Source organism: Loxodonta africana, unplaced genomic scaffold (genome assembly GCF_030014295.1).
Source record: "Loxodonta africana isolate mLoxAfr1 unplaced genomic scaffold, mLoxAfr1.hap2 scaffold_34, whole genome shotgun sequence".
Classification (NCBI taxonomy): Eukaryota; Metazoa; Chordata; class Mammalia; order Proboscidea; family Elephantidae; genus Loxodonta; species Loxodonta africana.
In genome coordinates, this window is record NW_026975055.1 from 17814 (window position 1) to 45342 (window position 27529).

The window sequence follows — 27529 nt, forward strand, 5'->3', positions numbered from 1 at the left end:
TGGAAGCTATGCCACCAGTATTCAGATTCCAGCAGGATCACCCATGGAGGACAGGTTTCAGTTGATCTTCCAAACTAAGACAGACTAGGAAGAAGGACTGGCAGTCTACTGAAAAGCATTAGCCGGTGAAAACCTTATGAATAACAGCGGACAAAGACACTAGATTCTAAAATCTCTTGACTCCTGCATGAGTGACTCTTAGTCTGTTTCTGTAAATGATAACAAAAGGCAGTGGAGAGTTAACCACATGGGGCAGCTCTACTCTCTCCTGTCGGGTTGCTATGAGTTGGAATAAACTCGACAACAATCAGTTTTTTTTTTTTTTTAGAGAGGCTTCCATATTAAATAGCACACCACTAAAAACTGAGATTATGCTTGCCTTCAAAAAGGACACTTTGTAGCACAAAAACCAGGAGAATTCTGAATTCTAACTCCTTAGCTTTTTATATGTATTTATCTTTCCCAATTTTTCCCAACCATTGAATTTAAAAAGATTAAAAATCAACAACTAAGTCTCTTTTAGACTGACATTTATTGAATAATATTTATTAAGCATCTGCTAGTTGACTAGAGGAGTCCCTTAGTGGTACAAAAGGTTAATGCTCTCTGCTATTAACCAAAAGTTTGATGTTTTAAGTCCACCCAGAGATGCCTCAGAAAAAAAAGGCCTGGCAATCAACTTCTGAAAAAAATCAGCCGTTGAAAACCCTACAGATCTCAGTTCTACTCCGACACACATAGGGCTGTCATGAGTCAGAATCAACTCCATGGCAACTAGTTAGCTAACTGGAAGCGTATGAACCACTAGGTTTACAACGTGAATGAATAAACACCACCCCTATCCTAACAATTACAATTTTGTGGAGAAAACAGAAAATAAAAACACACTTACTTATAAAGTTAAGTACAGTTTCTGCTTATTTATCGTTAAGGATATAAATGGGATGGAAAGCTAGAGAATAACTGAAATTACTAGAGACAAGACTTCTTGAGGAGGTGGGTGGTCATCTGAAAATGAAATTATATATATATATATGATTGAGGCAGATGAAGCATCTGGAGAAGGAGATGCCATCAGACAGAAGTGTGAGAACAAAAGCCATGAACTGGGAAAATGTCGAATTCTCCAAAAATCAGTTAAAAAAAAGAAGAAAAGACAAAGGGGGCTAGAGCCTTGTGAAAATGATGAAGTACAAAATGTACCGGAGAGGTAGGCAGCAATGTGGTTAGGCAGAGTACTGCAGTGTCTTGAGCAGATTTGTATGCTTAAAAGATGCCACTTAGTATTGTACATGCAAGAGATTTGATTGAATGGGGAGGATGAGACCTCACGGTACCTATAGGAGAAATTTGTTCTTGGCATGGAAGCTAGTGACAATCCAGGATTTGTTGCCTCTTCCAGAGTTTCTTCATAGCATTTTTCACCTCTGCGTTTCTCAGGGTGTACATCAAGGGATTTAACATGGGTGCAACAATGGTAAAAGACAGAGCCATTGCTTTGTCTATGGGATAAGTGGCCACAGGTCTCACATACAAGGAAATGCATGGCACAAAGAACAAGACAATCACTGTGAGGTGGGAGCCACAGAGGGAGAGGGCTTTGCGCCGCCCTTCAGAGTTGCAAGATTTTAGGGAGCAGACAATGACCACGTAGGAGGCAACGAGGATAAGGAAGATGGCCACACACACCACCCCACTGTTGAGGATGACCAAGAGGCCCAGCATGCACGTATCCATGCAGGCCAGTGTCAGAAATGGAAATAAATCACACTTAAAGTGATCAATGACATTGGGACCACAGAAGGGTATTTGGTACATGAAGAGAAGCTGTACTGTTGCATGCATGGACCCGCCTACCCAGGCCCCTCCCAGCAGCAGGCAGCACACCTGAGAAATCATGATAGTCATGTAGTGCAGGGGCTTACAGATGGCCACGTAGCGATCATAGGCCATCATGATGAGAAGGATGATTGACACCCCACCAAAGAAATGTTCTGCAAAAAGCTGGATCATGCAGCCTTCTAGGGAGATGGTAGTACTGTCAGAGAAGGAATCCACAATCATCTTGGGGGTTATGACAGAAGAATAGGTGGCATCCATGAGTGAAAAAGAAGTAAGGAAAAAATACATAGGTTACCTCAGACTCTGACTTGCAGTCATAGTTACCACAATGAGTAAGTTTCCCAGTACAGTGGCCACATACATGATTAGAAACACAGCAGAGAACATTTTCTGTAGCTCTGGGTTCTTTGTAAGACCCAAAAGAATGAATTCAGTCACATTGTCTTGATTTTCCATTTACTGTAGGCTGATGTAATCACACAACTATGAGCTGGAAAATCTGCAAGAGCAATTTTTTTTAATTATTGTAAAAATGTTATAATACAAATGCAACATTTGTCAATTCAATATTTTTCACATGTACAATTCACTGATAGCAATTACATCAATTGTGTTGTGCAACCGTTACCAATATTCGTTGCCAAATTTTCCATTCCATTAAGAGAAACTCAGTGCTTCCTAAGTAATGATTCTCCCTTTCATCCTCTCTCCTGTCCCTAGTAGCTACTGTTAAACTCTGATCTCTATGCATTTGCCTATTCTGGGTGTTTCATATTAGTCAAAGGATGTATAACATTTGTCCTTTGTAAAAGCAATATTATTACTTCTTTTTACTTTGCTTTAGGTGAAAGTTTACAGCTCAAGTCAAGTTCTCATTCAAAAATTTATACACATTTGCAAACCTCACAATATGACAGCAATATTATTTTTAATTGATGATCACCAGGTGTTAGGCATTTTTTGTGCCCCATCTCACACCCTCTTGACCTATCTTTCCAACCATTGCCCTCGCAGCCAGCTGTTCACAATTATAGCCTGACAGTAGCTTGATTCTACAAATTGATCCAACACTACCTCCTCTCACAGTCACATCTGTTGCTTTCTGTCCATGCACTTGCTACTTGAGATATTTTGGAGACCCTGATACATCATTCTCACACAAACACACACTTAGAAATATGAGGGATTTCACATTCCAGAGGGAAACTCTTGATCATTTGGATATAGGAGCCAGAAGATAAATGGTAACCAGCTCAACTCAACCTTGGGTTAACTTGCTTTCCTTCCCTCTTTCACTCTTCCCAGTTCCTCTATCCTGTTTCCCAGAATAAATCACCTACATACAAGCTCTTCTCTCAGCCTCTTCTTTGGGCCCAAGCTAGAACGCTGACCTTTAATAACTTGACATCCAAGAACTTGGGAATTTTCTTGTGAATTTTCATTCATTTATTTCACATATTTATTGAGCCCCTAAAATGTGCTATTTGGAAAGCCTACAAGACAGAGAGGCTATATCCCAAGGAATCTCTACTTATTAAGGCCTATCCTCTGCTCCTCCCACCCACATTTCTTTCTTTTCAAATTGGCTTAGTGTTGTCATTGTTATTATTAATATCATTATGTATTTATAATATTCAATGAGTCTTTACTATGTCTCAGGCAGTAGAATATCCTATGAGATATTTTTGTCATTTTAGAGTTAAGCTACTGAAGTTTAAAAAAAAAAAAAAACATTGCTATCAAGTTGATTCTAACTCATAACAACTCTGTAGGACACAGTAGAACTGCCCCATAGGGTTTCCAAGGAGCCTGGTGGATTTGAACTGCTGAACTTTTGGTTAGCATCTATAGCTCTTGGGGTGAAAAAAATGACATCAACGTCATCATACAACTAGTAAACACAGAAGCCAGATTTTTCTGGTTCTAAAATCATTTCCATTAACAAATTATATTGTATTTCTTACTCTAGTATCAAGTGCACAATACATGTGAACCACTGTTTCATGATATAATCTCACTTTTCTAATAATCCAATGAAATAGATATATTCTTCCTGTACTCACCAGAACATGCAACAAGTCTACTACAGTAAAGAACATGTTCTGCTTATATACATTAAGTATCTAGTCCTGAAGCTATAAATTACAATGACTGCCTGACTGCCCAATTGTTTCTAGTAATTTCCCAGATGTGCTGCTTACAGAAACTAAAACTTAGTTCTCTTTCTCTGTTCCAGGAAGACCCAGGTTCACAACGTGATAGACACCATCTCCACACATAAGCATAGTGTATATCATTCCTTCCATTCTTCCTTGGGAAGGGGGACTCTCAGATAGAACAAAGGGTTCTAAAGATGAGCCAAAGTATCAATAAATCAACCCATGTATTTTTTTTTTTAATTTATTACATGCTAGCAATGTGCTTGGTCTGCTTTTTGCATTATCTCATCTTTTTTTTTCATATCACACGAAATGGTGCTATCATGAATCCCATCTTGTGGATAAGGAAAATGAAGCTTAAAATTATTATCTTATCTATGATGAGTGTGGATTATGGATCCAAGTATCTTATTTCGAAGCACAAGTGCTTCACCGCTAGACTCTACCATTGAAGAAGTGATCAGCAGCCTCTATTAGCAAGATGCAATTGTTTCTGTAGCAAAGAACAAATGATATGGTAAAAGCACTGTTTCAGTAGGCAGCAAACTCCCCTTTACTAAGGGTACTTGAGAATAGGCTGTCTTTTCCTTGGCAGGAATGTACAAAGGGCTTTTCTTTAAATGGTGATATAAACTACATGTCCTCTAAATACTAAGAGTCCCATTCTTAGCATCACCCTTACCCCCTACTCAACAAAGTAAGCAACTTCCAGAAGACTCTTTTCAAATCTACAGTATATGGACCAACCCGGATTTCTTTCACCTTGAGCTCAAATAATTCAAAAGTTCTTGAATAGCTCTAATCAAATAGAAAGAACACATTCTTGGAAATCAGGATAGCTGAGTTTTATTCCACACTGTCTCTCTACTGCCTTAGGGTACCTTGTTAGGGTGCTTACCACATTGGGCCTCAGTTTCCTCCTCTGGAGTGTGACTTGATTTTGGCAGATGATGGAATCCTAGGAGTTCGAGGGCTACATCTCAGGACTCTATCCCTTTCAAACAGAGCAGCTCAGCTCATCTTCACTAAATGTTTACTCTTCCAAGTAAAATTTCCTTTGAGCCAATTTAGCACTTGAAATGTTTTAAAACAACACACACTGGAATAGATTAAAATGCTCCTCTGTTGAAATCTATTAATTTATCACTCTTCGACTTTGACTACTAGTGCACATCTAAACAGAGCCTGACGTTTATCACTCTCCCCCACAACTAGTCAACCTGCTATTTTTGTTCTTCTCCCTCCCACTGCAGTCAGACCCATCTCCTGCTACAAGAACACACACCTCAGCCAATTATTTTGTACCCTGGGAAAGGCCATGGATTCACAGTGAGCAGACTTAGTTTTCCATTCCAATCAGGCACTGGAGAAAACAGCTGCCCTCGAGTCAATTCCAACTCACAGGGACCCATGCGTGTCAGAGTAGAACCATGCTCCATAGGGTTTTTGGTGGCTAATGTTTTAGAAGTAGATCACCAGGCCTTTCTTCCAAGGCACTTCTGGGTGGACTTGAACCTCCAGTTTTTCAGGTAGCAACTAAGAGTGTTAACTGTTTACACCACCCAGGGACTCCATCAGGCTGCTTACTCACTTCTTAGTATCAACTTTCCTAACCTTCAAATCCTGCAAAAAATAAAAGAATGCAACAGTAAGTAAAGTCAACATGTGTCGTACTTACCACTTGAGGGTACATGATTTTCTCTTTTAATTCCCACAAAAACTGTATGATATACGAACTATTTTTTATCATTTTTTGAAATTCCAACCTGAATTTCTGTTGCAGCGAATGAGGCTTAGGAACTTGTGAAACTTGCTTAAAGCCTTTTGTCAGGTACTTGATTGAGTTCACAGCACAGGCTACCAGCCACTATGTTCTACAACCCTTCCAAGAATTTTATATTCTGCCTCACAATGCTGTAGTGAAGGTCAAAGGAAGTAAAAAGCATGAGATTCTTTGGAGTGCACTGTTCAAATATTCATGATTATTTTCCATTCATTTAAGTTACTGCTTCCTCTGCCCATGCCCTCGGCTGTCACCCCATCCATCATCATCCCTCCTTCATGCCTCACTCCTAATACCCCGTTCACCAGTCTTCATGAATATTTTGCTTGACATTTATGGTGTTTCTATTAGTCTGCCTTTCATACAACGCAGCAATGAACATCATTTTACAAATGTCTTTGTTTATTAGTTTGAATATTTTTATTGGAGAAATTCCTAGAAACATCATCATCGAGACCAGAGGCATATCTACGGAAAGTAGCGCCTAAGGAGATTAGTTTTAAGTTGCTGAATGATGTCTCACAACTAGAGATGTAAACTGCCCTTCCCTTCCTCCCCTCAAGTGGTGTCCAGGGCCTGTCTCATACTTGCCATACCCTAGTTATGCTTCTACCCTAGATGTGCTTCTAAAAATATGCACATTTTTAACTCTGATGGATTCTGTACCATTAAAACCCTTTGCCTTGGAGTTGATTTGGACTCATAGTGACCCTGCAGGGCAGAGTAGAACTGCCCCATAGGGTTTTCAAGGCTGTAATCATTACAGAAACAGACTGTTACATCTTCCTCCTTCAGAGCAGCTGGTGGGTTCGAGCCACGAGCCTTTCGGTTAGCAGCTGAGCACTTAACCACTGCGCCACAAGGGTTCCTTTCTATAGCATTACTCTCTCAAAGTTCTGTTTTATTCCCATCAGTAGTGTATTAAAGAGTCATTTCCCTGTATTCTTACTCACATTAGATATTCTCAATCTTGGTTATATTCAACAAATTATAGGGTGAAAAATAATATCTCATTTAATTCGCATTCATTCAATCATTCATTCAAAGAATTTCATTGATGACATAGGTTACAAACTGGTACCCAGAAAAAGCTGAGTGAAATACAATGTAACATCTGTGTAGAGATATACTGTCTATATACAACTATCCATATCAAACTAATAATAATAATAAATTGTTAAACACCTGCATTTTTGTACTTGGTTAGTTTTTGATATAACTATCTTATTTAATTCTCACATCTGGCAATGACAAGGCACACTTTATGACTGAGGAAGAGCAAAACAAACAAACTGCTCAAGGTTATACAGTTATTAAGTGACAAAGTCTGGATTTGAATCTATTCACCATTGCACTTTACATCTCTAGTCATGAAACATCATTCAGCAACTTAAAACTAATTGCCTTAGGCACTATTTTCTGTAGATACACCTCTGGTCTCGGTGATGATGTTTCTAGGAATTTCTCCAGTAAAAATATTCAAACTAGTAAACAAAGACATTTGTAAAATGATGTTCATTGCTGCAATGTATGAACTTTATAGGCGATGTATGTTTCCTCTGCCTGAATTTCTCACAGAGATAATTTCTCCCATGAAGTCCTGGAAAACAAGAAGAGGTTAGCAATGTGTTCAGTGAGTGCCTCTGGGTAGTCATTTTTAATGAGCAATCAGCAGCCCTGCTTTCTTGGGAAGGTATGTGCCCCAAGCATATACATCATGAATAAGGACTTTAAAAGGACTATTTCCGTCCGTAAGTCTTCCGAATACACCTTGCTTTTCTTGAGAGTCGAAGACTTGTTAGTGAAGACAGAATAATCTCCAGTTGTGCTTTTGTGTAGGATGGAAGTTACTATATGATTGTACATACAAAAATTAATATTTACTTGGAATTCTTCTGCAGAAAGGGAGGGTTATTCTTTCTTAACTTCTCCACCCTCTTCCTAAGCAAATCACCAGCATCACCCCCAACACAACACTACCACCACCCCTTCAGCAGGGATGCTCACAAATAGGTGTGTAAGTTTTTATATTGATTGAGAGATATATTTTAAAGATTTCAACTCACCATGACATTGATAATGAAAACCAGAAATCTGAAGTATCTTTTACTAAGTAAAAGAGAAAAAAATAAAAACACCATGTAAGTTTTTTCTCAGAGGCTATTACTAGAAAAATTAAGGTTAAAGAAATTGGTACAAAAGGAAACAAGATATATAGATATATATAGAGAGAGAGAGCACCCTGGTGGTGTAGTGGTTAAAGCACTCAAGTGCTAACCAAAAGATCAGGAGTTCAAACCCACCAAACACTCTGTGAGCAAAAGATGTTGCAGTCTGCTTCTGTAAAGATCGCAGCCTTGAAAACCCCATAGGGCAGTTCTACTCTGTCCTATAGGGTTGCTATGAGTCAAAATTGACTCAACGGCAATCAATATGTACATATATATACCATTGCTGTTGAGTTGATTCCGACACATAATGACCCTATAAGACAGAGTAGAACTGCCCCACAGGGTTTCCAAGGAACGGCTGATGGAGTCGAACTGCCAACATTTTGGTTAGCAGCCAAAAGCTTAACGAATGCACGACCAGGGCTATATATATATATATATATTAATGTATTAAGTATATCTAAACATATGAGAAAGAATAGAAGGAAAACAGAAAAAAAAATTTTTAAACTATCCTCATCACACCAAGTGTTCCCATTCCTTTCTACAAGCACATCTTTGAATCACGTATACACACTCTTTTATTTGCTAATATCCATATCTGGATAAAGGCCCAAATATTAAATTATGACATTTCTGTTTTGATAACGTGCCAAAAGTATTAAGGTAAATGAAGCTAAAAATTGTTGATAGCTCAAGGTTCTTACCCTGAGATCACAATTTGTGTAAACAGATCAAACAGGTGAATTATTAACACATTTTAGGTATAATTGTGCGTGTGTTTAGATGATTCAATTATTTCAACAATTTCAAAATAGCAACTTAAATTAACAGGAACATGTTTAATACTTAAGCTTTTAGGGCCATCTCCAAAGCTCAGTCTGGTGTCATCTCTGGCTTCTGAGAACCCAGCTAGTTACCCAATGATCTCGGCAGGTAGAGGGTAGAAGGCCGTTGAGATAAATATTCTAGGATCACGTCAGAGTAACTAAAGGTCTGACTCTGGCCAGAATTTACTCACATGAAGCTTCTTTTATAGAACAGCAAGAAATTAAGACATGTGAGAGTTTCAGCTTGGTTATTCCAAATGTAGAGGCAAGTAAATCAGGACCTGTACAAGCCAATAAATAGTCCTATTACTTAATGGGGAATTATTTTGATAGAACTCAATGGCAACAGGTAGAGTGTCTAATGATTTTCAAAAGAAATTTAAAACAGGTGCTCTAAGTGACAAGGACTTATATAGGAAAAAACCTTTGTGGTTGGCAGAGTAATTTAAATTTTCTCTAAATAGGAAAGATTGCCAAAAGACAGCCAGGAAAGCTATTTACAAAATCATTCAAGGGACTGTGCCTGCCATCTAGCTGTACTTTGAGCTTAATTTGAAAGGAGTTTCCAATCCACATCTTAGAAGAAGCATCATTAATAAGATACCTTCCTTTGGGTAATGGGCCTGTACTAAAAGAGGACAGAGTGCTATTTTCAAAAGCTGGAAATGCACCAACTTGCATCATTGGAATTGCATCCCTTTGAGGCTGAGTCTCTACTGACTAAGGAGCTGATCACCTTGCAGTGAATTCCCATTTAGCTCTCAGGGGTTGATCATCACTGGAACCAGACCAAGTTGATGATTCACAAGCACAAATACAGATCCTAGTATTAACCATTCGATTATTTACTCCAGGACTAAGCTCTGTCCTTAAATAACAGAATGACCACAACCATCTTTCTGCTTGATAATATAGATCCAAAAAAAAAAAAAAAGAAAAAAGAATACAACTTATTGGCCATCTAGCAGGGACCAGGACTGAATTTTTCTATGACCTAGCCTGATGATCTTTTCATCTTGTAACACTATCATTAAAATTATATCACATCTGACTTTGTGAATTCCAAAGTCAAGAAAGACCCTCTGTGCCTTGGGTTACTGGCACATTTCTATAATTACTTAGCATTTGATAGAATTTTTCCTTGATATTTTTAACATAATGCCTCAATTGCTTATAAGATTATGGCAGAATATATAATTATCTCATACAACAACTTTCTAATCGTCAATGGCAGCACACTGCTGGAACGAAGAAAGATGTTCTTGGATTATTCATTTTATATTTGAATGTTTATTGTAAGACTCATTGAGCCATATTTTCATCCCCTACTCTAGAAACAATATGAACAATTATTTTAAGGGCAAATAAAAAACATGGTGCAAGACTGGGTGTTTCATTCTGCTATGCGTAAGGTTGCTATGCATAGGAACTAGCTCCACAGCAAACAACGACAACAAAAAGCTGGTTAAAGACAAAAAAATAGTTTCTACTATTCAGGATTGAAAAAAGTATCTCAGCCAGGAAAAATAAGGATTAACTATCTCTTACTTCATAAGAAATTGTATTCTCAAATAACTTGTTTCCAATTTAGATATATTTCAGGTTATAGCTTTTATTCTTTTCTACCTTCATTAATAAAAAAGATACTAATACCCTACTTTTGCAACTTGTTCATTGGAGTTTACAACTTGGTAATTCATATATTTGACCTTGCACTTGGGAATTTGCAACTGTTTCATTGACATATTTGACCTTACACTTTGCAAGTCTCCTGAGAGGAAATTTTACAAAACATTATCCTCCCAGACGATGGACAACCTCTGCATTTGGATCATCTTTGCTAATCTACTACTATTACTCTACCTTCTCATCTAATGATTTATACATGGAGCCTTCTAACTAAGGTCCCTGAGTGGTGCAGATGGTTAAGCATTCAACTACGAGCAGGAAAGTTGGCCATTTGAACCCACCCAAAGGTTCCTTGGAAAACAGGCCTGGTGCTCTACTTTTGAAAGGTCACAACCTTGAAAACTCTATGAGGCAGTTCTACTCTTATACACATGGGTCATCATGAGTCAGAATCAACTCAATGGCAACAAACAACAAAGAGACATGCTTTTCCTTATCACAGACAGGTATATTATCTACCTATTTATGTATTTCATGTATCTCTGTGCTATATATGTACACACACACTTCAAACAACTACACAAATCTACATCCAGTTATTGTCTTTTGCATCACTCCTTAATAAAACTATTTTCTTCATTATACTTATTTCTAACAAACTTACATTATTCATTTATTTGTTTACTTGTTTATTACTCATCTAATCCTTACTGGAATTTAAGTTCCACACAAACACGACTCTTGTCTATAGTGTTCTACACTATATGCCCAGTCTTTGGAACTGTCTGGCACACTGTAAGCACTGAACAATATTTCTTGGATAAAAAAATTGGGCAAAATTTCCTAAACTTAATTGGCCATACGGCCATTTTTCAAGTAATATATTGCATATAACACAGTATGCAATAACACTGGGAAAAACCCTTAAGAAACAATATTTACCTTTTCAAGATTCTGCCTTCATGCCCAAGCAGAGTATCAATTCACCTGCATGGTTGAGTTGCTTATTTTTCCTCCAAACTTCTCTCTTACTTTTGGGTCACTTTCTTTTAAATTCAACAATTATTTATTCATTCCTTGAGTCCATCGAATCCCTCTTTTTAAGTACACATATTCTCTTGAAGGGTAGTACATTTATGGGAATGAGATCATTTTCTCTGGCACAGGAATCAAGAGAGTGTGAGTAACATGGGAAGCTGAAGTCAAGAAACAGATGAAGGGAAGATAGAGGCTCTCTCAAAAACAATGGACGAAAGCCTCAAGGACAATCTTTATAAGGAGCAGGTCTGTGTTTTGATATTTTTGCATCATGCCAGGAAGCATTGTGTGAAGTGAAAAGAATAAAGGAGACATAGTCTAAAAATTTGACAGTGTTGCTTAACCTCGTTGAGATTTGTTTTCTTCTTGTAGAAAATGGGGCAAAGGCCTACTAACAATATTGTTATTGCTAGGTGCTGTCAAGTTGGTTCTGACTTATAGCAATCCCATGCACAGCAGAACGAAACACTGCCTCACCCTGTGCCATCCTCACAATCATTCTAACAATACTTGTGACTAGAATTAAGAGAGTTTTAGTATATAAAGAACCTAACAAAGTATATGCCTCAAAATTGGCCTTCCACAATGGTTAGCTCACTACCCTCACTTAGATAATGACTAATATTCTCACTGATTAAACCAAAGTATCCTCACACAGAAGATCCAAATATGATTTATCTTATTCATTTTAGGATAAACTTTGCACACTTCCTTTAAGTAAATAGAGAAAAGATTGAAGTTGTCAAAGATTTCATTTTACTTGGATTCACAATCAACACCCATGGAAGCAGCGGTCAGGAAATCAAAAGACGCATTGCATTGGGTAAATTTGCTGCAAATAAACTCTTTAAAGTGTTGAAAAGCAAAGGTGTCACCTTGAAGACTAAAGGGCGCCTGATCCAAGCCATGGTATTTTCAATCACATCATATGCATGTGAAAACTAGACAGAGAATAACGAAAACCGAAGAAAAACTGACGCCTTTGAATTGTGGTGTTGGCAAAGAATGTTAAATATACCATGGACTGCCAAAAGAATGAACAAATCTGTCTTGGAAGAAGTACAGCTAGAATGCTCCTTAGAAGACAGGATGGCGAGACTGCATTTTACATACTTTGGACATGTTGTCAGGAGGGATCAGTCCCTGGAGAAGCATATCATGCTTGGTAAAGTAGAGGGTCAGCAGAAAAGAGAAAGACCCTCAACAATATGCATTGATACAGTGGCTGCAACAGTGGGCTCAAGCATAACAACAGTTGTAAGGATGGCGCAGGACCGGGTGGTGATTCGTTCTGTGGTACTTAGGGTAGCTATGAGTCAGAGCTGACTTGACAGCACCTAACAACAACATAGTAACATAGAACGACCTGCATAAAAAAGCATTATTGCTGGAAAATATTGCTACATGAGAAAAATATCTGCAACAAATTTGACGTAATTTTTCCTGGAGGACAAATTGAATCATTAGGACTGAAAGTAAATTCCTTATACAGAGACATAAACATACCACAGAAAGTATATTTTATTTGCAAAGAGAATATGACTGAGATATAGAAGTTCTGGATTTAAATTCTGTACCTGAGATCTTAGATGTCTGACCTGAGGCAACTAAATTAACTAAACTTCTTTTAGCTTCAATTTGCTTCTCTGTAAGGTGGGCACATACTGAAGCTACCAATTGAGTACATAGATGAAATGACCTAACATTCATTTAATGTAAATACATTTACAGAGCAATAGCTTTGGAACCTTACTGTAAATCTTTGTGTTGAGATTAAATTAAAAAAAAAAAAATGTTTACCTTCATTGTTTCAAATGGCTCCTCAAGTCTTGGTAAGAAAAAAAAGTCCTTTACAGTCATGAAAAACTGCATGCTACATCACATTTGAGAAAATAAGATCAAATTAAAGGTAAATTCAAAATGTCTGGCTTATATTTTGTGCTGAAAAAAATTTAGAAACATGATACAAATTGTTTCTTCTATTAGCGCCTCTTGTTTTTCTTGGTAGATTAGTGGTGAAAAACAACAACAAATCGGCAGTGGTTCTTTCATTCCCAGCTGTCTATCCTCCCCCCCCACTCCCATATATCCAAGAACTTCTTTTCTCTTTTTTGCTTACTGCAGGCAAAACCAAATACACACACACACACACAAAAAGAAGTCCTGAGACCAAGGTGCTGTGGAAAAGCCAATTTCACCCAAGTAACATACGATTGAAGAATTTCATAAAATAGTAGTGAGACTGGAGCAAAGTGTACTCTAGAATCACCGAACAAGGGACTTGCAGTCCTTTCTCTGATGTATATCCTGAATGTATGCACAATGAGCATTGGAATAAAGTACATGAAAAACTATCAAAAGCACCTATCAAAGGGCCTAACCACCATCAAATGCTCAATAAATGTTAGTTTCTGGGCCTTGTTTTGATCAGTGATCTGCAAAACTTGAAAATCCTCTTTCACAGTGTACCACAGATATGATCCTTCCTATCTATTTACATCATCACTTTCTGGCATAATGAACAGCCTAAGCTACCCTTGTCTTCAAAAAACTTCTCATGGCATTTTTTACCTCTGTGTTTCTCACTGTATAAATGATAGGGTTTAACATGGGGGTGAGAACTGCAAAAAAGACAGTTACCAACTTGTCCACTGGATAGGTGGTCACGGGACGCATGTAAGTGAATATACAGGGCACAAAGAAAAGTACAACTACAGTAAAATGGGAGCCACAGGTGGAGAGGGCTTTGTGCTGCCCTTCAGAGCCATGGGATTTCAGGGAGCACAGGATGACTATGTAGGAGATGAGTAGCATGGAAAAAATGAGCAAGCACATGGCCCCACTGTTGGCAGCCACCACCATTCCAGGTATATAGCTGTCTCTGCAGGCAAGCTTCAGCAGTGGGAAGAGGTCACACATGAAATGGTCAATGGTATTGGGACCGCAGAAGGGCAAGTTGATCACGAAGAGAATCTGCACTGTGGCATGAAGGATCCCACCAATCCAGGCCGCAACCACCAGGAGGTGGCAGAGTCCCTGTCGCATGATGGTAGTGTAGTATAGGGGCTTGCAGATGGCAACATAGTGGTCATAGGCCATGACAATGAGGAGGATGATTTCTGACCCTCCCAGGAAGTGTTCCACAAAGAGCTGAGCCAGGCAGCTGCCCAATGAGATGGTTCTCTTCTGGTAGAGCAGGTCAATGATCATTTTGGGGGTGGTGACGGAGGTGTAAGAGGCATCTATAAAGGACAAGTAGGTGAGAAAGAAGTACATGGGAGCCAAAAGTGTGGGGCTGAAGGAGATGGTGATGACAATAAGCAGATTGGTCAGCACAGTAAATAGGAAAATGTACAAAAAGACAATGAAAAGTATTTTCTGCAAGTGTGGATTCTGTGTGTGTCCCAGGAGAATAAATTCAGTCACATTGTTGGGAGGCATGAGACGATCCATTAAGGGAATGATGTCTTTCTGAGACCTGAATTACCTGCAAAAAGATAAAGAAAGATACCTAATTAATGGTGGAAGGGTTATAGTTTGAATTTCACAATATACAAATAGGGTAGTTGCCATAATTATGCAGCTTGTCCTTAGCACCCTTCACCACGGTAACTGGTTCAATTATTCTTTCCTGCTTCCTCCATGTGCTTTCTCCTTATTTTCAGAGACACCTAATCAACTATAAAGCATCTTCTATAGGGCAACAACTGATGTGTAATTTACTGAGAAAATACTCGGCAATATACATGAGGGGAACTGGATTCTCATCCGGCTTCTGCCTCCGTGTGACTTTGCTAAGTCCTTTCCCTACGCTTCTGAGCCCTCCTCTGCACCTGGGAGCTTAGTAATCGTAACTGTGAAATGTATCCTGGGAGCTTCTAAGTACTGCACACAGGTAAGAGTTATTCCTTCTTCCAGGAGAATTTGCATTCGAGCCCCCAGTTCTAACTGCAGAATGAAAGACATTATTGTCTCCTGGTCAAGAAATATCTATCATAAGGCGACAGATTAGGGAATTTTGTAACCAGTTGGAAACACCCACCACAAAACATATGCTCTTCATGTCTGTTTCCTTGCTGTGCCTACTAAAGTGTCAAAGAATGTCTGCAGTGTCTGGCACTTATCAAGTGATGAACGCTTGGTGAACTGACACTTTCTATACAACCCTGTGTAAGAATACACATGCTTTGCCAGTCTGTAAACCTAGGAACCCAAGTGCTCTCATCCTTCCACTCTGTTTATTACTACTCTCTATGAGAAAAATAAACTTTTGGAAGGTAGTTGCATTCCAGTTTGATGTTTCCAGCAAATTTTGTGGGGTGAGTTGAAAATATTAATTGGCTCTACGAAACAGCATATTACCAGATCATTGACTGTCAAGATAGTTATAATTTTGGCTCATTAATACTGTTTATTTTATAAAATTATATTGCAATGTAATTTAACTTAGTTCCACTCAGTAAAATTACAGCCTTAATAAAATCAGATAAAACGACCAACCAACCAAACCTCTTGGATAAGTTTTCAGCCCACGAAGCTCTATCAAGAAAAGGGAATCCTTATTTCCAAAGTTTTAAGAATAGAATTTTAAGTTGGAGAAGAGAAAGAAATATATTTTTGGTAAGATAAATAAAATATTGAATATATATGAATATATACATGCATATATATATAATATATGTACATACAAACCTATAAAATCTACTTATTACATGTTCACTCATTCAATAGATATTTATTAGACTCTCATTATGTGCATTAATATATGTGTTTGACTACATGAAGTCATGAAAAAAGTCCTTGTTACTGTTTTAGTGATACCTCTCCCTAGCACTTCATTAGCAAAGAGCAATGGCTCATCCATCCATGAGATGAATGATCCTCCTATGTCTTTTGTGCTCCTGCTATATGAATTCTTATGCCTTCTTCTCCCATCCTGCCCAGCAGGTCCATCATCCATCACTCTTAGTTACAAGATTTTGCATTATTTATAAAGCGAGGATAATCATCCCATATTTGGAAGCATAAAGTTCCCAGAGAAAAGAAAAGGGAAAATATAAAGTAAAATTTATTCTGTAAAAATTATGTATTTTCTTTTCAAAGATAATCAGGTAAAGGGCTTTTATTTTTTAATTAGCCAAGATGAAAATCTTACACCTATGTGAAAACACAGTGCAGCAGCTTCTCTGCAATTTCCTTATTGCGAAGTGGACTCCCCCCAAAAAAGTAAAATGTACATAATGGAAAAATAAGGCATTATGTATAAAAAGTAGTTTAAAAATAGAAATCACTGCCTTTTTTATTTGGTGCAATAATCTCCTAGGAATAATTTTTTTTTTTTTATGAATAAACCCTTGAAAACATTTTAAAAGGAGAAAAATTGTTATGTACAAATATGTTCAACACAATTATTAATAAACCAATAAAAAATAAAACTGTATGACATGTGCAGCATTAGAAAAACGGTGAGGCCAAATATTTTGCATTTCATGGAATGGTGTATAACTTTTAAAAGGGATTTTTTTTTTTTTTAAGAATTGTGTAATGTCATAGGAAAACTCTTCTCATCATTTAAGTGGGACAATTTGCATCTGAATTTGGACATCTAATTTGATTCTAACTAATTTAAATATATTTCAATTGAAAGAAAGGAAAATAATTTGAAATGTTGTTATTTGGTTGTGGGAGGTGGGGTGGAAGGTGACCATACAGTTTTAAGGTCCGTTTAAATCTGAGATTCTATAATTATATTCTTTTCTCAAAAAAAAAAAAAAAAAATTCTCACCTATGAACTTATCTGGCACAGCTTCCTGCCCAGGGCCCCAAGCCACTGTTAAATCACCCAGACAGAAATAAGAAATAAGTAAAGTTGTAAGATTTAAAGTGCCAATAGCTCAGCTACAATAAATCTCTTTGCTGATTTATAAATGGCACCTTTGAATAATGCCTTTCTCTTGAGGCTTAAAAATGTTACTACATATCCTATTTGCAGGCAACTTCTCTGAAGTTTCTTAGCTGTAGCTAATGAGACCTCAGGAGTATTTCATCATCATTAGCAGAACTTGCCAACCACCCAATTATTTCCAGTTACCTAACTGAACATCAGAGAACTTTTATAAGAATCCATCTTTAATTTTTAAATTCTTCCCTAAGTCTACAAGAAGAAAAATCACATGACAAGAGAAAAAAATGAGTTGACCACTTAAGAATAAATGAAAAGATATTAGAATCTGGATATTTTGATAACAAATTAGCTTAGTGGGCAGTTTCTAGGTGTTTGGCATTATATAAACAGCTGCTATCTTAGTTATCTAGTGCTGCTATAAAAGAAATGCCACAAGTGGAGAGCCTCAACAAAGAGAAATTTATTCTCTCCTAGTCTAGGAGGATAGAAGTCCAAATTCTGAGTGCCAATTCTAAGGTAAGGCTTTCTTTCTCTGTGGGTTCTGGAGGAAGCTCCTTATCATCAATCTTCCCGTAGTCTAGGAGCTTCTCTGTGCAGGAACCTCAGGTCCAAAGATTGCACTCTGCTCCTGGCATTGCTTTCTTGGTGGTATGAATTTCCCAGGTCTCTCTGCTCACTTCTTTCTTTTCTATCTCAAAAGAGATTGTCTCAAGACACAATCCAATCTTGTAGATTAAGTCCTGCCTCATTAACATAACTGCCACTAATCCCATCTCATTAATATCCTAGAGATAGGATTTAAAACACATAGGAAAATCACATTAGATGACAAAATGATGGACAATCACACAATACTGGGAGTCATGGCCTAGCCAAATTAATACACATTCAATTCAATCCATGATATTCCACACTTTGGCCCCAAAAACTTCATGTTCTCACCACACGTAAACCACATTCACCCCATTGTATCATAGCAAAAGTCTTAAGCCACTCCAAGTCCCAAGTCCAAAAATTCTTCCTCATTTGCGAAATCTAGAATAGAAGCTATCTGCTTCCAAAGTACAATGGTGGAACAGGCACAAATTAAACATTTCCATTACAAATGTAAGAAATTGGAAGGAAAGAAAGGATAATAGGCACCATGTAAGTCAGCAGAACACATTACATTTGCCCTTAAGGCTTTGAAAATAATCCTCTGTTCTCTGAGACCATTTACACAAAGGCCCTATCCTCCAGATCTAGCTATTGGCCATGCTTTCTGGATTCTGAGTGGAGGTCCCTCGGCCCTGGGCCTCTGTTCCACCTTCCAGGCCCACTGGGACAGCAACTCTGCTCCTTCAGCTTTAGGCACACCATTCTCCTAGTCCATCTGAGTGGTGACTCCACTCTTAGAAATACCAGGGGCCATGGCTCCACCCTCTGAGACCCCAGAGGTTGTGGCCATACCCTTTGAGACTGAGGCAGCTTGTTTTCCTGTGTTCCTTGTCTTTTCAGCTTCTGCCTCCTGGTTTCTTGTCCTCTCAGCCCCTAGGGCCTCACAACCCATATCTGCCCTGCTGGGGAAAGATTTCTAAAGCTCTGTAGCTCCACTGATAAGTATCTGGAGGCACCCCACACTGCCAAGAAGCCTACTGCCAAAGGCCGTCAGCTCTTGCACTTCGTGGGTGGGCTCCAGTGTCATCTCATGCTGGACTCCTTGTTCTGCCACTGCTGGTTCTCTGCCACTGCTTCTTGCCATCTGTGCCATCTCCAGTGTAACAGCTCTCTTCATTTTCCTCTGAATCCTCTATACATTCACTGTTTCAAAACTTCTTCCACATTTTAGGTATCTCTTAGAGCAGCACCCCACTCTTGGTACCAAATTCTTAGTTATCTATTGCTGCTATAACGGAAATACCACAAATGGGTGGCTTTAACAAAGAGAAATTCATTCTCTCACAATCTGGGAGGCTAGAAGGCCAAATTCAGGGTTCCAGCTCTAAGGGAAGACTTTCTCTGTCCTTGGGTTCTGGACAAAGGTCCTTGTCATCAATCTTCCTGTGGTCTAGGAGCTTCTCTGTGCAGGAATCACAGGTCCAAAGATGTGCTGTGCCTCTGGCTTTGCTTTCTTGGTGGTATGAGACCCCCATGTCTCTCTGCTCACCTCTGTCTTTTCTATCTCAAAAGAGGATGGCTCAAGACACAATCTAATCTTGTAGATTGAGTCCTGCCTCATTAACATAACTGCCATTAACCCCATCTCTTAACGTCATAGGGACAGGATTTACAACACATGGGAAAATCACATCAGATGACAAAATGGAGGAAAATCACACAATACTGGGAATCATGACCTATCCAAATTGATACACATGTTTTTGGGAAACACAATTCAATCCATGACATGTATGTAACTATCTGACTTTTTAATTCTTCGCTATAATATTTTGTGTCTTTATCAAGCTACCCTTTGTGTTGTTCATAATTTTTAAGTGTTGTATTCAGGTATGCAGGAAGAGACAGATATGATCCCTTCATACTGAGTACATTGTTAAGTACTTCCTCACAGCAGTTGATTCTCTAATCGCGGAATTAGACTAATATGATAATGAGGAAAAATTTCATATCTTGAATTATTTATACACAGAAGTAGTTGATACACTGAGCCATTTTCTGCAGCCTTTTAAATTGAGTCAAACATTAGCCCTATGTAATGGGAATGACACAGCTATCAATATTCACATTGTATAACCAGGAAAACTAAGACAGGGAATCAGAAAATTGACTGCCAAGGTAAAAGAAGAAACTAATCCTCCTGAATCCTGGTTCAGGATTCTTATTCTTAGATTATTGTTTTACAGCAGAAGTGTCATGGCACATTTATGTTGACATCCATTTTGAGTATATTACAAGTCACCTATTAAAAATAATAAAATGCCAATGTTTGAAAAATTACTTTTAAAAACAAAATAAATTCAGTTCAGAAACATTCCTATATGGGACCACATTTATTCACCTATGTTCAACTGTGCTGTTTAAATAAAAGGAAAAATAAATTGTGTTTAGCTTCTGAATTGGTTCAAGAGGGTACAGTCACTGTGAGCAGCATGTGTAGTGGGAGAAAAATAATTTAAGAAAGCTGTCTGTGCCCATGTGACTAAACTGATTTTGATTAAACATCTGACTATTATAGTGCTTGTCATGGCAGGTTCTATAGTTTGACAGGGGATGTGAAACTATACAAAGAACTCTAATGAATATGGATTTCCATCTGTGAAAATGTCTTCAACTTTGTCTTTCAACTCTGGAATGAAAGTACAGAATCAGAATTAGTCAAATTAACATGTACTTCCAAGGTCATTTTGCCCATTCTCCTAAAAGATTGAAATCCATTCACAGTGACCCATTAAATTGTCATCTAATCTCTACTAAGCAACTAAAGTGGTGAGGAGAGAGATTTCTTTAGACTCCCTTACACCTGTCTAGTCTAGTTCTGCGTGGCTTAGAGTAGTATGAAATAGAGAAAGGGCAGAGTCTACGGTTGTTGTTGTTAGTTGCCTTCAATTTGGCTCCAACTCATGGCAACCCTATGTGTAATGGAACAAAACACCATCCAGTCTTTCACCATCTTCAAAATCTTTGATATATTTAAAACCTTTTTTTGGCTATTGTGACAATCCATCTTATTGAGGGCTTCCCTTGTTTTCACTGACCCTCTACTTTACCAAAAAAGATGTCCTTTCTAGCAGTTGGTTTTTCCTGATGATGTGTTAAAAGTAAGCAATGAAAACTTTCATCATCTTTATTTCTAAGGAGCATTCTGATTGTATTTATTCTAAGACTGTTTTGTTTACTTTTCTTGCAGTCCAACGTATATTCAGTATTCTTCACCAACACCACAGTTTGAATACATCAATTCTTCCATGGAAAAAAAATTAGGTTTAAATCAGTCAGGGTTGGCTCTGAAGGTAATTTTTCAAAAGGGGTGTTCCTGAAGCTATACCAGAAAAGCTTGTTTCCAGAACACAATTCCAAGGAAAGAGTGGAAAAAACACTGGATAGACAGTAACATGGATTTTCAAACTGGAAGATAAATTAGAATAAAAACAGGAGAAATCAAATACGCATCAGATCACAGTTGGGAAGAAACCAGTTGAGCTACAGTTTCATGTTTGACAGATTTAGGGACTGATTCCACACCAAAAAGAAGTGGGACTGCCAAAGTGTTCATCTTACGGCCAACTTCATACATTTCAATCAGCAGAGGTCCATGTTTTCAAGGCAATAAAACCTTCAAGAGCAGAGGTCTTATCCTCAATTGTTTAGTCCAGGCCAAAGATCCTTTCATCAAAGGAAAACATCTCCTGAGCTGTTTACCAAAAATAGAAATGTTTAAGGTGGTGGGCTGTGGCCAACTCTTGGCCTGTAGAAATATAATTGCTTATGACTCTTCCAATTTTACTTCTTCCAAATGAAGTAGAATTAAATAAAACAATATTTAAGGAAATAAAAATGGAATGAACAGAATCAAAGAGCTTGGGAACACCTCCTAAGTTATCTAAGTAAACTACCTATAAATATAGGGAGACCTATATAAGATCATATAATGAAATGGGGGCACCCCAAAAAAAACCCACTGCCATCGCACAGTAAGGAAAAAAAAAACCAGTGTCTACTGATCCTGAAGCTGGTGTTCTTACCCTCCACTGTGTTTCACAGTCATAATATCTTGCTAATTATTGTTGCATCTTAGAATCCTCTGACTTCTCGAATAAAATGTATGATACCCATGAGGTGGGAGGCTAGAACACTATGTCAAAGTGTCCTATAAAGACATCTATGGCATACATTCATCTCGTGGTTGCAAACTTTGTTTTTTAAAAGAACCAAAACTTATTTGCAACAAAGTCTTATGAGTTAAGTAAGTTCTTTAGCTGAGAAATCTTCCCTTGACCAACTGAGGAGTAATGATTTCTCTTTTCTTGTACGCCTTATGCTTAAGCCATCTCTGGAAGCAGTTTGCAAAGAGAAGTCTCAGATATATACTTAATAATGTTAGATTCAAGTAACAACATAGTGAATTTTTAATAGTTAAATTGATATGTTACACAGTGTTTGGGGGGAAAAAAAGAACAGCACGTAATTACCACTAAGGAGCCATGGTGACCCAGTGATTAAGAGCTAAGTCTGTTAACCAAATGTCAGCAGTTTGAATCCACCAGCTGCTCCTTGGAAACCCTATGGGGCTCTTCTACTCTGTCCTATAGGATCTCTGTGACTCAGAATCAACTCAATGGCAATGGGTTTTTTGTTTTTTTCTTTGTTTAAATGATTTTAAACCTAACAAAATGTCACTTCCTATGACACATGGAGCCCTGGTGGAGTAGTGGTTAAGAGTTTGGCTGCTAAACAAAAGGTAAGTAGTTCAAATATATCAGTCTCTCTTTGGACTATAGGGTACTATAGGGTTGCTGTGTGTCAGAATCAACTTGATGGCAACAAGTATGACATAAAATTAAAAAATATATATTTAAAAAAAACAGACCATAACTAAGTATAACTAAGTACTAGCACAAAAGAATTATATGTATAATGAAAAAGTCACAGGATGTGAAGTGAGAATATTTGAGCTCAAGGCTGATTTATTTGTTCTATGATCTAATTATTTAAATTTTATGACCCACCTACTTTTTTTCCAGTAAAATAATAACATTAACTAAATTTCAATGTTATAGGGTCATTGTGACCACCAAAGGACACTTTAAAATTTCACTTAGGTTTAAATACAATGAATTTTTATTACTGACAGCTTTTACTTGTCAGAACAAGAAACCCACATAATTTTAAACATTGGTATATTGTCAGTGTGCTGAGAGAGTATTAGCAAGTATTTTCTTTCTAAACTGTATTCTGCACTGTCCTAGATACCAGTAGCCACTATGGGTTCTGAAGTAACAACAGCTTCCATGTGCAAGTCAGTTATACAACTCTGCAATTAGAGAAGAGAATTTGCAATTTGTAACAAAGCAAGAAAGGCTTCGATGTAAAATAAAGGCTGCCTTTGATCCTGATACAATTTGAAATGGTTGAAAGAATATGGGATTTGTAATTAGAACAAATGCAGATTCAAATAGCTCTGCCTCTGACCTTGGGCTGATTATTTAGCCCTTTTTAACTTAATTTTTATCACCTGTAAATCAGAATAATTGTTGCAAACTGCGATGTGAAGGATCACTTTTGTGTGGCCTCTCTAGCCGCGGTCTTGTAACCCCCAGCAGCACTCCGTGGTAGGATAATGGTGGTCCACCAAAGGGATTGGTCAGTTTTGCTCCCCAGCTGGGCTTGAAATGAGCCACATCAAATGGGGTAAAGAAGAGATCCCACTGCCACCAAAGATTAACAGCCAGAAGCCAGCACATCCTTTGGACCTGGGGTTCCTGTGCTAAGAAGCTCCTAGAAGAAAGAGACCAACAGAGACAACGAGCTATAACCCTGAAGATGGTGAGAAGTGGTGGGAAGAAAGAACTGACAGGTGAAGGCTTGGTGGGCTTCCTGGCCCATGAAGAAAGTTGAGTGCCTTTGGGTAGACGCCTAGGACCAGGGAGAGGTGTGCCTGTGAACACAGCTGGGAAGAGGCTGCCCTGATGGAAGAGCTGTATCTTGAATGTTCTTGGGCCTGAATTGTAACTGTTACTTCCCTAATAAACACCATAATCGTGAGTATTGTCTGTGAGTTCTGTGTGGCCATTGCAATGGATTACCGAACCCAGCAGAGAAGTAGAGAGTGTCATGCAGGGACAGTTGGTATCAAAATTAGTAAAGATGGCAGAGAAAGGAGTCATATCTGACTTCCGCAAGGAATCAGGCTTGGGCTGTTGGCTTTGATTCTCCTTTCCCCTTGTGAAGTTAGAGGAGGTCAGACACAACCTCCATGCCATTCTTGTGCAAAGGTTCTATGGCAGTTAGGTGATACAGGTGGGAAAGAGGTATATATATACATATATATATGCATATATATATATATATACGCACACACACACAAACCCACATATATATTAACATAAAAATGTAAAGATTATGATAGAAATAAAATCTTCATATTGGGTCATTTATTATCTGAAATTACATTTCTTTTCAGTAACATTTTGATGGCATTTTTTACTTCTGCATTCCTTACTGTGTAGATAATGAGATTTAACATGGGAGTGACAAGGGTATAGAATACAGTTATGGCTTTATCCATGGAGAAGGTGGCTACTGGTCGCATATACATAAAAATACAGGGCACAAAGAACAAGACAACAACAGTGATGTGGGAGGTACAGGTAGAGAGGGCCTTTTTCCTTCCTGCAGAGCTGTGAATCCTCAACGAATGCAGGATGAAGACATAGGATACCAACAACATTACAAAGGTAATCACAGACATTACCCCACCATTGGCAGCAATCAGGAGACCAAAAAGGAAATTGTCTGTGCAGGCAAGTTGTATCAGGGGGAAGACGTCACACGTGAAGTGATCCATAATGTTGGGGCCACAGAATGGGAGCCAGAAAGTGACAAGAATCTGTCCAATAGAGTGGACAAAACCCACTGTCCAAGACACCCCCACCAAAAGGCAGCATACATGGTGGTTCATGATGGTCACATAGTGCAGAGGACTACAGATGGCCACGTAACGGTCATAGGCCATGACCACAAGGAGGGCAACCTCAGAACCACCTAAGAAATGTTCAGTAAAGATCTGTGTCATGCAGCCACTGAAGGAGATGGTTTTTGTCTCAGAGAGCAAGTCAGCTAGCATTTTAGGAAGTATGGAAGAGGAGTAGCAGGCATCTATCAAAGATAAGAAGGCCAGGAAGAAATTCATTGGGGATTTCAATGCCTGACTGCAGATTATGGTGACCACAATGAGCAGGTTTCCTGAGACAGTGACAATGTAGGTGATAAGCAAAACAACAACTAGAATTCTCTGCATCTGAGGATTCTGTGTAAGTCCTATTAGAATTAAGTCAGTCACATTCATCCTGTTTTCTTCCGTTTCAGTGCTGATGATGAACACAGATATTGGGATTATCCTGTAAAGACAACATTTTTAAAGCAGGGTGATAAGCATTTCATATTTTGTGTTTTCAAATAAGACCAAAGCATTTTAATAAATAAACTCTTTTCCTTCATGGCATACAGGAAGAGAAAAAACATGCTTTTTCTATTTTACAAAAAGATTAGAACCATTGAGGCTGTCTAATCCAGCTTCTATTGATACTGGAATCCCATCTACAACATCTTGTGACAAGTGGTCACTGGGCATTTGCTGGAGGACATCGAGGCATAGGGACCTCATCACATTATAAATTCCTTCTCAGCCAGCAAGAAATGTTAGAGAACTCATATATGTGTGTGTGTGTGAATCCCTGGTGGTACAATGGCTAAGCACTCAGTTGCTAAACAAAATGTTGGCACTTCAAACCTACCAGTATTTCTGTGGGAGAAAAGACCTGACCATCTGCTCCCATAAAGATTTCAGCCTAGAATACCCTATGGGGCAGTTCTACTGTGTAAATTATGGTTGCTGTGTGTCAGAATCAATCACACAACACACAATTAAAATGACACACACACATATATACACACAAGTGTGTGTTTGTGTAATATATATATATATATATATATATATATATATATATATATATATATATATATATACATATCTGTATACAAGAAGCCCTGGTGGAGCAGTAGTTAAGAGGTATGGCTGCTAACCAACTACTGATTCTGGTTTCACACACTGTTGATACACAGATTAAGACCAAACCACCTGGCTCTTCCTTTCAAGAGCCCTTTAAATAAGCCACAGAGAAGCAAAGCTGTATCTGCCTTCTTCACCTCTTTATCCCCAGATCTACTTTAATGTTTGACTCAGAGTGGTAGTCAATAAATATTAAGAGTGCAAGCAAGTTGGAAGACAGTTTACTTATTTCTCCTGTGTTTTCTTTTTCCAAAATAGGAGTGTTCACCATCTTACCTAGAAAAACAATTAAATAAAGTGTTGGAAAGTGAGCTAGATATACTCCTCTCAGCCCTTCAGATCTATTCTCACTCTTCTCCTCCATGGTGGGCTTCCATGGTGTTCCTCAACGAGGCCTCCTTCTTCTCTGACCAACAGAAAGTGCTAGATAAATGTTAGGAGGACAGGGTGGGAAGAAAAGAATGTCAGGGTTTATTCTCCTGGGTCACTCCCGTGGTTTATCAGTAACAGGGTACCTTTAACTAGGGTTACAGCTCTTGTTGGGTGGATATCTCCTACTGTTATATTCCCTTTTGTAGTAATTTCTTCCCCTTATTCCCTCAGGCCTCCTGGTGGTAATGATTTCCTACTGGTAGCTAGCCCTGGCAAGCTTTATCATCACCCTTAATTAATTTCCTTCATACCTTGATAAATAATCTTCATTAAACTTTTTTTAATCTGCCTTTTTGAGCATGCTGTTTCCTGTTAGGACTCCAATGGATATGGAAAGTTTGTATTTTTTCTTGGTAAATAATAGAAATAATTGAAAAAAATTTAGGTTATTTAAAAATTATCTCTACTTCTTTTGATGTATAGCTGCTAAATAAATTTAACTTCCATGAGAAAAAAATTGTGAAAGACTTTGAAATATAAAAAGATTACTGGCTATCTTCAATGAAAAGCTATGTGTTGCCTATAGCACTCCCCTTGGGATTACATGATTCTGTGAGGATTATGCCTTTCACTGTCTTTGAGCTATTTTACAACTCTTCCAGTTATAGAAAACTGATAATGCAAATAATTCTTGTCCATAAAATTGAAAATATTGTCTGAAGAGGGTTCAATTGATTTCCCTCAGTTATTGTGGATAAAGTCAGTTTTGCATCTATTTGTAAATTCATGACACATCCCTGATTGAACAAATGTGCTACACTGGATTCTCCTTTAAATAGATCATAACATACTCCTGGTTCCCTCCTTAATTAATGTGTTAAATAAAAACTTTGTCATGTATTCATTTTATATTTGTATGAGAGCCATGATTTTATATTTTTTGGAAAAGTCTTTTGTCTTCTTGTATTAGAATTACTTAGAGAGAAAGCTGAAAAACTCTCAAAAATCCTGATTCTCTTTCTCTGTGTGTTATTGCATCATGGGTTTTTCTGTATTATTTTATTTGGGGGAG

The 27529-nt window shown here is 38.0% G+C and overlaps 2 protein-coding genes and 1 pseudogene across 2 annotated transcripts; all 3 read right to left on the reverse strand.

Annotated features, from left to right (window-relative positions):
• Positions 1–1186: 1186 nt before the first annotated feature.
• On the reverse strand, positions 1187–7006 carry LOC135229534 (olfactory receptor 4C6-like; annotated as a pseudogene).
• Positions 7007–13636: 6630 nt separating this feature from the next.
• LOC135229530 (olfactory receptor 4C3D-like) lies at positions 13637–15637 on the reverse strand. The gene has a single exon (XM_064279044.1). It carries the CDS (start codon positions 14903–14905, stop codon positions 13979–13981), a length of 927 nt encoding a protein of 308 aa, XP_064135114.1. The 5' UTR covers positions 14906–15637; the 3' UTR covers positions 13637–13978.
• An 8796-nt stretch (positions 15638–24433) lies between these two features.
• LOC135229537 (olfactory receptor 4C13-like) lies at positions 24434–25915 on the reverse strand. Its single transcript, XM_064279047.1, has one exon. It carries the CDS (start codon positions 25360–25362, stop codon positions 24445–24447), a length of 918 nt encoding a protein of 305 aa, XP_064135117.1. The 5' UTR covers positions 25363–25915; the 3' UTR covers positions 24434–24444.
• Positions 25916–27529: the final 1614 nt, after the last annotated feature.